This window comes from Corylus avellana, chromosome ca8 (genome assembly GCF_901000735.1).
Source record: "Corylus avellana chromosome ca8, CavTom2PMs-1.0".
Lineage (NCBI taxonomy): Eukaryota > Viridiplantae > Streptophyta > Magnoliopsida > Fagales > Betulaceae > Corylus > Corylus avellana.
The window spans coordinates 19220743-19234837 of NC_081548.1; the positions used below are offsets into that span (position 1 = coordinate 19220743).

The following is a 14095-nucleotide window of genomic DNA, read 5'->3' on the forward strand; positions in this document are numbered from 1 at the left end:
CTGTACCATTAAAATCAGAGCCGCCTATTATAATATTAAAAAAAAAAAAATCAGAGCCGCCTCCTCTGCCATCGGATTCGGCTCGCCTTTGTCGGAGGGAGAATTGGAGATCTTCTATTATTCTAAATGGACGGTGTTGATTGACACTCATGGAGCGACGTTGTCCTTCCTAAACGGAACTAACGGGGAGATTTAAATAGCGTTTGCACCAAACTGATGTATGAAGAGAAAAAGAGATTTTCATGCACATGTTTTTTAATTAATATTTTCTTTCGCCAAACACGATTAAATAACTAAATTTTTCCTAGCCGCAAAAAATTTTGTAGGCACTACTTATCCTGCACAAAAATATTAGATATCCAGAATCTACAAATATATGACAAAGTTCCACCAATGATTCAATAGCCACATTCTTGTATGGTTATGCATGGTATTACTTCTTTCTTAGATCCTCCAAAATATGATTTTTATTTCTAAAATTATTATTGAATTTGATATTATTTATTATTAGATTTTAATCTATTGATTATTTTAAAAGAAAAGTCACATTTGGGATGACACAAAGAAAACTCTCGTACTCATTCTAGCAATACTTAAAAAAGCCTCTCATATACGGCTACAAGCGGTGGGTTTCTCTACCCTTCTCATGGCCATGGAGATTGACCGGCCATAGTTTTTTTCTTTTTCTTTTTCTGTATATATATATATGAAAGAAGGTGTCCCTAAGAGGTAGCTCAATCGGCTGGGACCACACTTAATGAAGTAGAGGTCACTAGTTCGAATCTCCCTCCCCCCTCTTGTGCGGATATGTTAAAATATATATATATATATGAAAGAAGGTTTTGGTGAGATATGATATATGGAATGATCGAGAGGCTTGGAAACATGCCTAGGGTATATATATATAAGGGTTAAGGAAGAGTTATATAGAGTATTCTTACACTTAACTAACAAGATAGGAGTGACTTTTCATGTGATCAAGGAAGAAGAACAACTTTGGATAAGAAATTATAATAATGTCTCATGGTAATGTGTAAGGTTGTATTGAAATATGAAGTGGGTTGAATGGGGATAATGATGGTAATTAGATGACCAAGATAGAAGGTGAAAAGGTGAAAATGCTAAAAAAAGGAGAAAATGACATGAGTCATCCATCATGTGCAAATGAATTCCCCCATATTTAAACTTGCATAAATTCCTCACTACATTACTCAAAACAAAAAGAAGAAAATTAATAACTGTGACTTTAAACAGATCTCTTTTCCATCTTTACCGTCAAAGCTATGCCATATGTGTAATTTAATAAGCTTCTCAATTTAAAATTACACTGCAAAAGCCAAATCCACTAGAATTTACTAGTTCATCAAATTTACAAAAGTAAAAGAAATTCACATTAATCAAGCCCACTCATTCACAAACACAACAAGGCAAAAAAAAAAAAAAAAAGGGGTTTACCTTAGCCGTTAAGCTTATTTTTCTTTAGGACAAAACCGATCGAACGCACTTCAAAAGCAAAAAAGTATCAATCACACTCTACTTTAGGACCTTTGGGATCCAATAAAGCGAAGTATGCTGTGAAGCTCAGGGGGCATAGTCCTTGGAGCTTCCTTAAAGTATCAGAAGCTAGCAGAAGCAGAAGCAGGTCTTCCTTACAATACATATATAGGACCATCCATCAGGAGAATCAAGAGTTCAAAAGAAAGACATGGAAGATAAAACTTGCCTTCCTCACCCTGCTCACAATGATGAAACTGGTATACTCTCACTCTCTCTAACTGTTGGTTACTTAGCTTGTTGATTAAATAAATGACCCAAAGCCCTCCCCCCCCCACTTCCCCTGTTATAATCTCAGAAAAAAAAAAAAATTTAAATTACCCAAATGTTTCAAATAAAAGATTTTGATCTTTAACAACTACTCTACTGCCCAACGCTCTGATCTCCGATTGAAAATACAATTATTAACAAAAAGTATCACAACAGTAATTAGCTTTATATCTTTTGAACATAATGGTTTTTTTTTTTCCTTTTTCTTTTTCTCAGGAATAGTACGATCAACTACAGATCTTCCACGAGCCCCTGATCATTATACATTTCAAATCAAGAATTTCTCATTATTGTTAGGGATGGAGGAGGAAAAATGTGACTCTCGCCAGTTTGAAGTTGGCGGCTATCAATGGTGCATCTTCAGATCTCTCATTCTCTTTTTTAAAGTATTGATTAAATGTTAAAATTAAGCTTTTGGGACAAACGATGAGTTAACGTAGTATAATAGCTAAATGTCTTGAGTTCGAACCTTGACTCCTTCATTTACCTCATTTAAATTAAATATTTCACGTGTTGGACTTCACATATTAAAAAAGAGTTTGAGCATGCATGTTATGAGAAAAAAAAAGATTACTTAAATAATTAAATTTATCTATTTCTTAGTTTTTTTTTGTTCAATGGAAAATATGATGATTTTCGTTTCAATGTCTAGGAGATTGGAACTCTACCCAAATGGGAAAAAGAATAGCAATGAGAATGGTCACATCTCTCTATACTTGGCAATAGCAACTACCAAGGATCTTCAACTTGGGTGGGAGGTTAATGCGAACATAAAATTCTTTGTGTTTGATCAAATCCGAGACAAGTATCTCTGTATTCAAGGTACCTTCGCCCAAAACTTAGTTTTTATCGTAGACTTGAGCTTAATGTGCTTTGCTATTTGTCCATCTGGAAATACCTCACTAATATATTTAGAGACATGCGATTCCTCTAATTCTTATCCATCTCTTATCCAACTCATTTTAAACCTTGGGTCTTGCTGATCTAGTGGTAGCTTTGAACAAAATATGGATAAAATTAGATGGGAGAAGAACAAGAAAAGAAAAAATAGCATTTCTCCTATATTTATGTCCGGAATTTGATATGTATACTTTACAATTGCTTGTATGCTTCAACAACTCAGATGCAAATGGGAGAGTAAGACGCTTTCATAAATTGAAGACTAAATGGGGAATCGACCAATTGCTGTCCCACGATACTCTCAATGATTCATCAAATGGATATCTTGTGGATGACACTTGTGTCTTTGGGGTGGAAGTTTCTGTTAGCAAAGGTCCTTGTAAAGGAGAGTGTTTGTCGATGATAAATGAACCTCAACGTAATTATTTCACTTGGAAGATTGACAACTTTACGGCCTTGAAAGATAAAGATTATGCCTCCGAGCAATTCACTGTTGAAGGGCAAAGATGGTATGATTGGTATTTGCAATTCCATATCATTCCCAACTAGTTTCATAACCTTTAGCTTTATATTTTGGATATAGGAAGTTGAAACTCTTTCCGAATGGAGTAGGAAAAGGAGCCGACACATGCCTATCTCTCTTCCTGATGAGCTTAGGTGATTCCGAAATTCTTTATCCTAACAAAAAAGTGTACGCAAAATTCAAGCTTCGAATAAGGAACCAAATCAATAGCAATCATCATGAAAGGACAGGTGTGTTCTCTTGACTTTCACATAAATATGCTCTTAACTTTCATTTCTTTTAAACATGAGACAATTCTCCTTAAAATTTATATGAAAAATGAATCTGAAAATCTAATCACATGACTGACTCTTATCTTACAGTTGAGTATTGGTTCTCTGGTCCCAACATCGATTATGGTTTTTCCGAATTTTTGTCACTAAGAGATCTCAAGAACACATCAAATGGCTACTTGGTGGGTGATGTTTTGTTCTTTGAATGCAAAATTGATGTCATATCCTTAGTTAAGGATTTATCCTCAAATTAATGTCAAGTTAATGCTTTTTAGGTGATTTTTTTTCTTTCAAAATTGTTATAATGTATAAATAATTATGAATATTTTGGATTGTTTGTTAATATTTTTGTTTTAAAAAAAAAGAAGAAGCAAAAGTGGTAATTAATGAAAAAAGCGTTAACAAAAAATGCCATTATTATATAAATAGTAGAATTGTGAAATTAACAGCAGGAATATTGCTTGACATTAAATTTAGGAAAATAATTGTTTTTTTCCTACGGTCCTTCTCTCATCTTCCCCATTTTCAAAATCACTTACTCCTTTGCCTCTTAAGTGGCGGTGGAAATAGACCTATGTAAGGGTTATGTATATAATGTAAATAATGAATTATTTCAATAAAGTGCCTCCCTAATGTCTAGCCACGTTTCTGCTAAGAACGTAATTAGTTGGAGGATTTACAACTATACAGGGATGAAAGATGAAGTTTATCACTCTAAGCAATTCACCGTTTAAGGGAGAATATGGTGTGATCCAATTTGTATAAAACGCAAACAAAAGATAGTCGACTACTTCGAGTGAGTTGGAACTCCCAATACAGAAATCTGTATAGCATATAAATTCAAGCCTGCTTTTATTCACTAATAGTTCCTCATTTTATAGAAGAACCTTATGTCAATTACAAGGAAAGAAAAGAATGCAATTAGTAGTCGGACTCCCCCTTATCACCGACTAGAACTCGACAAGTACTGACTTACTAGTACGAATAGGAAAAGGATTCTGTTTCCTATGGGAAACTAGAATAAACTGGAACTTGGGAAGCAAGTTCCTTATTGGACTTGGGCTGGGCTTGGAACTTAGTTCCTTATGGGATTCTAGTAAATCTATAGGACTGACCCACTTGCTAGTGCAGTCTCATGAACACATCATCCCTTTCCCCTTACATTTTCCTTGTCCTCAAGGAAAAAATCAGGGAACCTCATGTGAATGGAATCGTAATCCTCCCAAGTTGACTCCACTGTCGATAGCCCTTGCCAATGGATGAGTAGCTCAGGTTGGTTCTTTTTTATTTATTTATTTATTTTTTTAAACCCTCTTTTCTAGCACTGCTTGTGGCCTTGGAGACATGTGGGCTTCTTCAATCATCTCAGGCAACTGGGACAAGAAAATACGATCACCTCCCAACTTCCTCTTCAACAGACTTACATGGAAAACTGGATGAATCTGAGACTCCAAGGGCAATTCCAACTTATAGGCAACGGGGCTAATTTTTTTTTTTTTTTTTTTTTTTACTTTGAAAGGACCAAAAAATCGAGCTGATAATTTGGCATTCTTGCGCATGTGCACTGAAACCTGTCGATAAGGTTGGAGCTTTAAGAACACCCAATCTCCTTCTTCAATTCTTCCTCCTTGTGCTTTTCATCATAAACCTTTTTCATCCGTTCTTGGGCTAGCTTGATATGCTCTTTCACTTTCTTCAGGAGGTAGTCTCTAACCACTAATTCTTTCTCCACCACCTTGACCTTGGCCATTCCTGGTAGATAGGAAAGCAAGGTCGGTGGGTCACGCCCATAAACCACTGAGAAGGGAGTGGTTTCGATTGTAGAGTGCCAACTAGCATTATAGCTATACACTGTCCAAGCCAACCATTTCACCTATTCTTTTGGCTGTGAACTTGTGAAACATCTTAAGTACATTTCCAAAGTGCGATTCACTACTTCTGTTTGCCCATCCGTTTGGGGATGATAGGCTAAATTGAAATTGAAGTTAGTCCCATGGAGACGAAATAACTCAGTCCAAAATTGACTCGTGAAGGTCGGGTCTTGATTACACACAATAGACTTGGGCATTCCATGTAGCTAAAATATATTTTCAAAAAATACTTGACCTACACTTACTAACGTATATGGATAATTGATGGTTGTAAAATGTGCATACTTGGAGAGTCGATCTACTACTACAAAAAAAGTGGATTTGCCATGGGAGTTTGGCAATCCCTCAATAAAATCCATAGAGATATCTTCCCATATTTTCTCTGGAATGGGGAACGGATGTAGCAATCCTTTAGGTGAAAGACTTTCTACCTTGTGACATTAGCAGACTTCACATTCCTTGATAAATTCCTTGATTCGGCTTCGCATTCCCCACCAATAAAAATTTGCCGTTATTCTTTGAAAGGTTTTGTGATACCCTTCATGAAATCCCCCATGTATTTGGTCCATAATTGTGGGAATTAGTGAAGAACTTTCTGGTAAAAATATATTTTCATTGTAGAATAATAATCCATCCCTATAGTAACAGGGACCTAGAGTCTCTCCTTCTCTCACCTTCTGGGCCAAAATGCCAAATCTTGTATCTCTGGATTCTTTCCCATCTCCTCTTTAATGACTTCTAACCGGTTCGGCATGGGGCTAGATAAAGCTACCAATTCCCCTTCTATCTCTTCCTTCTCATTCATTTCTTGTGCCAATGCGGATTGAGATGGTTTTTCATCTCTCCAAGACAGTGCATCTGCGACTATATTCTCCTTGCCCTTCTTATATTCGATAGAAGAATAAAATCCCATTAGCTTGTACAACCACTTCTGTTGGGCTGTTGTTGAAATTTTTTGTGACCACAAATACTTCAGACTATGTTGGTTGGATCTTACCACAAAACGTCCTCCAAGGAGGTAGAGAAGCCATTTTTGCACAGCCATGACTAGGGCCAGAATCTCCTTTTCGTAGGTGGATAAGAGTAATTGCTTTCCTTGTAGTGCTTGGCTAAAAAATGCTATTGGTCTCTCTTGGTGTAGTACAGCCCCTATGCCTACTCCTGAAGCTATCGGGCAAGGCAAGGGCGGGTGCTCGAACCATAGCTTGTTTAAGGTGCTCAAAAGCTATCTCAGTTGTAGGAGTTCATGAGAAATTATTCCTTTTCAACATGCGATTTAATGGTGCGACAATTTTTCCATAATCTTGGATGAAACGTCTGTAATACCCGGTGAGACCCAAAAATCCCCTTATGGCCTTGAGGTTCTCTAGTTTAGGCCATTGTTTCATAGCTTCCACCTATGAGTTCGAAACCCTGTTTTCACCACATCTTCGTATGCTACACGTACCTGGTGATATCCGGAATGCAAATCCAATTTTGTGAAACATTTAGCTCCATTGAGTTCATCTAGGAGCTCATCGATCGAAAATTTATCCTTAACCGTAATTTTGTTAAGTTCCCGGTAGTCCACGCACATCCTCCACGTTCCATCTCCCTTCTTGACTAATAGCACCGGCGAGGAATATGGGCTGTTGGAGGGGCGAATTACTCCCCTCTCAAGCATGTCTTCCACTTGTTTTTCAATCTCAGTCTTTTGATGGAAAGGATGCTTGTATGGTTTGACACATACTAGGCCTGTTCCATGTAATATAATTGGGTGGTCGTGGCTTTGGTGGGGGGGGGGTGGTGGGCAAAGATAGACTTGTACCTATCCAATAGAGATTCCATGTTTCCACCTTCTTCGACCTCCATGTCTTCCCCTTGTCTATTCTGGACGCTATTTGCTGCTGGCAATGTGAGAAGACTTTCTATGTTTTTTCTTTCATTCCCTTTTATGCCATGCAAGGTGACATCCTTTCCTCCCCAATCAAATCTCATCCTTAATTTATCAAAATCCCACCATATGGGACCCAAAATATGGAGCCATTGCATGCCGAGGACCACCACATAACCTTCTAGGGGAAGTATATAAAAATCAATCGTAAAACTTACCTCTTGTAATCTTAATGGAACTTGGAGACATTTCCCTGGACTTCGAATTTTCTCATTGGAGGCTACTATCACCTCCATTCCTCCTCCCTCTTGTGGTTGTAATTTCAGTAGTCAGGCTAGCGCAAGACTCACAAAATTGTGAGTGCTTCCAGAGTCGATAAGTGCCAACGATATGGTTCTATCAATCAAACCATAGATCTTCATGGTTTCAGGTACCTCCTTACCTTGGATGGCATGTAATGAGATCTCCAGGGGATTCTAGTCTTCGTCCTCTTCCTCTTTCATTACCATGTCTCCATCCTCGTCCAAACAAGCTTCAATCATAAACAACTTTTTACACCGATGTCCCGGTTCGTATTTGTCATTACACTTGAAGCATAAACCCTTCTCTTGCCTTTCCTTTAATTCAGCTAGTGTCAATCTTTTGATGAGAAAGGGTGGTTAATGGGTCGGTGGTCGGTTGCTGGCCAGCTCTTTTTTACTTCCGGTTGGGAAATTTTCTTTATAGCTAGATTTCGAGCTTCATATAGGCGTGCCAACCCAATGACAGACGTGAGGGTGAGCGGTCTTGTTGCCATGACATCCGCTTTAATCACCTCCTTTAATCCGCTTATGAAACAACTAACCTGTTGATCTTGGGATAAGGTCCTTATTTGTGAAAGCAATGATTCAAAAGGGATCGTAAAATTATGTAGGCCCGAAGCGGGCAAACTGCCCTTACGTAAATTTCCTCTCGCCCTTCTCTTAACAAGATTTGAAACCATAATTGGGCTTCTCCTTCTAGGTGGAATGAGGCCAATGTTGTCCTTTCTTCCTCTGGGGTACCTTGTTACCTCAAGAATTGTTCTGCTTGACAAACCCAACTAGTGGGGTCTTCTTCTCCATTGAACCTTGGGAAATCAAGCTGGACATGTTTGTTGGAGAATGCTAGTTGTTGCTCCCCCTTGTATGAATGTTCCCCTTAAGTTTCCCGATCCTACCTTCGTGAACTCTCCCCCTCTTCCAGTTTTGTCTTTGACAGGGTGGATACCGGATCAAAAAACTCAGCAATGTGCGCCCTGATCTCCAACTGCCCATCATCCAAGGACTTTACTAATTGTTCAATGTGGTCCATACGTCCCTCCATAGCTCCTTGCTGTTTCCCTTGGGTAACAGAACGTGTGATTGGCCGAGAATTCAACCAGAAATCTCAGTAGCTCTAATTCTTGTTCTTAGACTTGCCTATGTTGTCCTCCGTTAACAATTTCTTGTTAATAAGAGGAAATCCCGGTTCTGATACCACTTGGTGTGATCCAATTTGTATAAAACACAAACAAAAGATAGTCGACTACTTCGAGTGAGTCGGAACTCCTAATACAGAAATCTGTATAGCATATAAATTCAAGCCTGCTTTTATTCACTAATAGTTCCTCCTTTTATAGAAGAACCTTATGTCAATTACAAGGAAAGAAAAGAATACAATTAGTACTCGGACTCCTCCTTATCACTGACTAGAACTCGACTAGGACTAACTAATACGAATAGGAAAAGGATTCTATTTCCTACGGGAAACTAGAATAAACTGGAACTTGGGAAGCAAGTTCCTTATTGGACTTGGGCTAGGCTTGGAACTTTGTTCCTTGTTGGACTCTAGTAAATCTATAGGACTGACCCACCCACTAGTGCATTCTCACGAACACATCAGAATATGGTATGATTGGTGTTTTGCTCTTCTAGGTTTGCTTATTCTGTTTGTTTACAACCTTTTGACTTCTTTTATATATATATGTTAATGCCTTTTTAGAATGATATTTTTGGTCTTTTTGTTTGAAAAAAGGTCTTTTATGTGAATGTAGTTTATGTATATAATTATTTATGGGATTTCATTTTGCTGCACAATAAACAGTACCTCCCATTTTCAAAACCCTAAACCCTAAAATGGAGAGGGGAATAGAGAACTTCATAGAGCTTGTTTTTTTGTATAATTTAGCCAAATTTTGGCTAAAAATTAATTTTAAAAAGCTCATTGAGGATGCTCTAATAGGGATATTTAAAGAGCGCTTGCACCAAACTTGATGACATTTCAAATTTTCAAAAACCAAACCAAACCCATGATGCAAAACACAAAAATTAGCATCAATTACAGTAATTTGAGATTGAAAGAGAAAGATTTGAACCCATGAGTACCAAGTTTTGGAATAAACTAGTGTAATAGCCCGCTTCAAGTGGTATATATGATATCGTTTTGGGCTTTAGCTTGCACGGTTTAGTTATTGGGTTTACTATACCATTTAGAGAGAACATGCTTTATATAAGAGCATTCACTTTCTCACACCCAGACGATGTGGAACGTCACAATCATTCCCTCTTGAGACCTAGCATCTTTGCTGGCGATTCTTATGGTTGCTGACAACCCTCATGCGCTTGTGCATGTTCTCTCATCTCAGGTTAGGCTTCGGCTTTAATACCATATGTAACAACCCACTTCAAGTGCTATAATGTTGTCTGCTTTGGGTTTTAGTCTGGATGATTTTGTTATTAGGTTTACCCCAAAAAGTCTCGTACCATTTAGAAAGAGCATGCTCTATATTAATAAGCACATACCATTTATCACACCTAGGCGATGTGGGACGCCACAAATGGGTTCTCATCAACTGTCTTATTCGTGCTCTCCTCAAGCTGACACCCAAATGAGGAAGCCATTGCTTGATCCGAAATGGGTCTGTATTTTCTTGAGCCATTGATGTTAAGGCTTGAGCTTCATGGTTTAAGGCTGTGAGTGTGTTGAAAGGAGTAGCTCAAAGCGAGGGCTTGGTGATGGGAGACAGATTGCGAGGAGAATTTACAACTTTCTTAGACTTGGACATATTAACATCTATATAAACAAGAGAGAGAGAGAGATTTTCATGTATATGTGCATGATTTTACGCATAAATTCCCAAGTTCAATTAATGTTTTCCCTAGTGCTCCCCATCGTCAAAGCTATGGTGCCGATTGAGACTACTTCTTGCAATATATATATATATGGTACAAGAAATTCACATGGGCAATTACCATCAAGGCCACTCATTCACAAACACACACCAAAAAAAAAAAAAATGTTTACCTTAGTCGTTAAGCTTATTTTTCTTTCGGACAAAGCCGAACGCACTTGAAAAGCAAAAAAGTATCAATCAAACTCTACTTTTGGACCCAGTAAAGAGAAGTGTGCTGTGAGGCTTTACATAATTATATAAAAGAATGAAAGTGGAGTAGCTAGCAGTTCTCAGGGGGCATGATGGAACCCCACAACTAATAATAGAAATATATTGGGTAGAAGAGACCACAATATGTTGATTAGGGCATAAGATGAACACAAACAAGCTTTTGTTTAAATATTTTCTTAGGCTCCGTTTCTTTCGACGTAAAATGGATTCCATCAGAAAATATTTTCAGAGAAGTTATTTTTCCTGAAAATGTTTTGTGCCGAAAACAATTTACAATGTTTAGCGCGCGTACGGAAAATTCATTTTAAATATATATATATTCATTAAATCATATTAAACTCTAAATTACGAAAATGTCCTGACTAAGTCTTAGAGGTCCGAATTGAGTCCCGCAAGGACCCCATTGCGATTCTCCTGGGACCCGCCCAGACCTTGCCTAGACCCTATTAGGACCCTGTGGGGATCAGCCCGAGACCCTAGTAGGACCCGCCTAAGACCCGGCAAGGACATTTTCGTAATTTAGTGTTTAATATGATTTTACGTACACACCAAATACCAGAAAATGTTTTCCAGGAAAATATTTTCATTTGAAAACATTTTTCGACGTCGAGGTCCCGACTGGGACCCGCTTGATTTTTCGTACATGCCAAATACTGGAAAATATTTTTCGTCGAAAATCCCAGCGGGGTCCAGGGCGAGTCTCGAGCAGGTCCCGACAGGGTCCCAGGCAGGTCTCGGCGGGGTCTTGGGCGGGTCTCGGTCAAGTTCCGGTGGGTCCTAGACGGGTCTTGGCAGGGTCAATCGATTTGAGAATTAGATACTCAAAGTTGAAAAATGGTTTAAGGTCAAAATTAAAGAAAATTTTTTGGTCAAAAGAAAAATGATTTCCGTTGAGCACTATTTTACATCGTAGTAAATACAGTAAAATGAAAAAATTATTTTCTGAAAACCATTTTACGTTGAAAGAGCCTTAATGAATCATTGTTTACACTTTTTCCTTTATTTATTATACTAACACCACTTGTAAAAGAACACTACTTTAACTAGACATCCTAGACTACTAAAAAGAAGATAAAGTAGGAGAGGAATGCTACAATGCATTCTACCCACCATCTCCTCACCATCTCTTCACCTTTTCATCTTGATTATTATTATTATTATTTTTTTTAAAAAAAAAAAGAAGAGAGAAGAGATGGTGAGAAGATGGTGGGCAGAATGAAGAAAAGCATATCTCTAAAGTAGGAAGATCACTACAACTAAACTACTAAAGAGGATAAAGTAGGACTAGACTTTTGGCATGCCTGGGACTTCTTGGCATGCTTGCACGTTGACTACTCCTTGGAGAAGTCTTCTTCTCCTAGTGTTCCGTCAGGGCATAGTCCTTTGAGCTTCCTTAAAGTGTCAGAAGCAGAAGCAGCTCTCCCTTACACTCCGCCAAGGAGAATCAAGAGTTCAAAAGAAAGATATGGAAGATAAAACCTGCCTTCCTCAATCTGATGACAATTATGAAACTGGTAACTCTCTCTCTCTCTCTCTCTGATTTAGTATCAATTTTCAGAAAGGATTGAAAGTAGTTTATTAATTAGTATTAGATTTGGAAATTTTAGAATTACGCTACTGCAAAACCCTCTGGACCTCTGATTGAATATATAACTATTACCAAAAAAATATCACAATGATAATTAGCCTTGTATCTTTTGAATATAATGTTTTCTTCTTTATTTTTATATCGCAGAAATCGTACGATCAACTAATGATCTCCCACCAGCTCATGATCATTATACATTTCAAATCAAGAATTTTTCTTTACTCTTAGCGATGACGGATGAAAAATGTCACTCTGACCAGTTTGAAGTTGGCGGTTATCAATGGTGCATCTTCTAAACTCCCCTTCTCCCTTCAGCTGTTGCTTTCTTTTTCTTTTTCTTTTTTTCTCCAATGAAAAATATGACTATTTTCGTTTCCATCTCTAGGAGATTGGTTCTCTACCCAAATGGGAAAAAGAACAGCAATGGGAAGGGTCACATCTCCCTATACTTGGAAATAGCAGCTACCAGTGATCTTCCCCTTGGCTGGGAGGTTAACGCAAACATAAGATTCTTTGTGTTTGATCAAATCCAAGACAAGTATCTTAGTATTCAAGGTAGCTTTCCCCAAAACTTAGTTTCTATGGTGTACTCTTTTGTACTCTTTTACTGCGAGAATGTTAGACTAGAGCTTAAGTTTAAAGCTTTGCTTGCAATTTGTCCATATGGAAATATCTCACTAATATATTTAGATACATGTTGTTCGTCAATCTCAACTTTTTTTTTAGAAAACTTATCATTGGATCTGCACATGTGAGTCTTACATATTCAATGCTAAATTTGAAAAAAAAGAAAGAAAGAGAAAAATATGGATAGATTGAACAAGAGATGGGAAAAAATAGCAGGATTTGATAAGTGACATTACAATTTCTTGTGAACCTCAACAACTCAGATGCAAATGGGAGAGTAATAAGACGCTTTCATAAATTGAAGACTGAATGGGGATTTGCCAAGTTGCTTTCCCATGATGCTCTCAATGATTCATCCAATGGTTATCTTGTTGAAGACACTTGTGCCTTTGGGGTGGAAGTTTCTGTTATTAAAGGTACTGCAAGAGGGGAGACTTTGTCGATGATAAATGAACCTCAAAGTAATTATTTCACTTGGAGGGTTGACAACTTTACTGACTTGAAAGATGAATTTTATTACTCTGAGCAATTCACTGTTGAAGATCGAAGATGGTATGATTGGCGTTTTGCTCTTCTATATCAGTCTCAACTAATTTTACTTATTATGTTAATTCACAACCTTTAGCTTTATATTTTGGATGGATATAGGCAGTTGAAACTCTATCCAAAGGGAGAAGGAACAGGAGCCGATACCTCCATGTCTCTCTATCTTATATTAGATGATTCAGAAATTCTTCCTCCCAACAAAAAATTGTACGCAAAAGGCAAGCTGCGTATAAGGGACCAAATCCATAGCAATCATCTTGAAAATATAGGTATGTTCTCTTCACTAGCTTTCACAAAAATATGCTCTAAACCTTCATTTCTTTTCGACCTTAACAAACGACACAATTTTCCTAAGAATTTACTTGAACAACGAATATAAGAAATTATAATAATATGACCAACTCTCTTACCTTACAGTTGAGCATTGGTTCTCTAATCCCGGTGGCGGTTATGGCTTCCCCAATCTTTTGTCAATGAGAGAGCTACATGACACATCAAAGGGCTACTTGGTGGGTGATGCCTTGTTCATTGAGTGCAAAATTGTTGTCATATCCGTTGTTAAGAATTTCTCCTCAAATTAATATTATGTTTATGTTGGAGGAGCAAGAATAAGGCTTAATTTGTTAATTGTCTTTAGAGGTTGTTTTATGTTACTTGTTTGAAAAAGT

General features: G+C 37.5%; 2 protein-coding genes across 2 annotated transcripts; both read left to right on the forward strand.

The window, feature by feature from the left end:
- Nucleotides 1-1609: 1609 nt before the first annotated feature.
- On the forward strand, nt 1610-3791 carry LOC132190430 (uncharacterized). The gene is made up of 6 exons (XM_059605422.1): nt 1610-1754; nt 2041-2176; nt 2477-2646; nt 2948-3233; nt 3308-3477; nt 3610-3791. The coding sequence occupies exons 1-6, from the start codon at nt 1706-1708 to the stop codon at nt 3771-3773; spliced, it is 975 nt and encodes a 324-aa protein (XP_059461405.1). The 5' UTR covers nt 1610-1705; the 3' UTR covers nt 3774-3791.
- An 8185-nt stretch (nt 3792-11976) lies between these two features.
- Nucleotides 11977-14063, forward strand: LOC132190378 (BTB/POZ and MATH domain-containing protein 1-like). The gene is made up of 6 exons (XM_059605352.1): nt 11977-12180; nt 12402-12537; nt 12640-12809; nt 13145-13433; nt 13530-13696; nt 13845-14063. The coding sequence occupies exons 1-6, from the start codon at nt 12132-12134 to the stop codon at nt 14006-14008; spliced, it is 975 nt and encodes a 324-aa protein (XP_059461335.1). The 5' UTR covers nt 11977-12131; the 3' UTR covers nt 14009-14063.
- The last annotated feature ends 32 nt before the right edge of the window (nt 14064-14095 follow it).

Coding starts and splice junctions, on each gene's coding strand:
- LOC132190430 (XM_059605422.1), top strand. CDS start 1,706: ATGGAAGATAAAACTTGCCTTCCTCACCCTGCTCACAATGATGAAACT. Junction 1,755..2,040: donor TGCTCACAATGATGAAACTG/GTATACTCTCAC, acceptor TCTTTTTCTCAG/GAATAGTACGATCAACTACA. Junction 3,478..3,609: donor CAATCATCATGAAAGGACAG/GTGTGTTCTCTT, acceptor CTTATCTTACAG/TTGAGTATTGGTTCTCTGGT.
- LOC132190378 (XM_059605352.1), top strand. CDS start 12,132: ATGGAAGATAAAACCTGCCTTCCTCAATCTGATGACAATTATGAAACT. Junction 12,181..12,401: donor TGATGACAATTATGAAACTG/GTAACTCTCTCT, acceptor TTTATATCGCAG/AAATCGTACGATCAACTAAT. Junction 13,434..13,529: donor ACTGTTGAAGATCGAAGATG/GTATGATTGGCG, acceptor GGATGGATATAG/GCAGTTGAAACTCTATCCAA.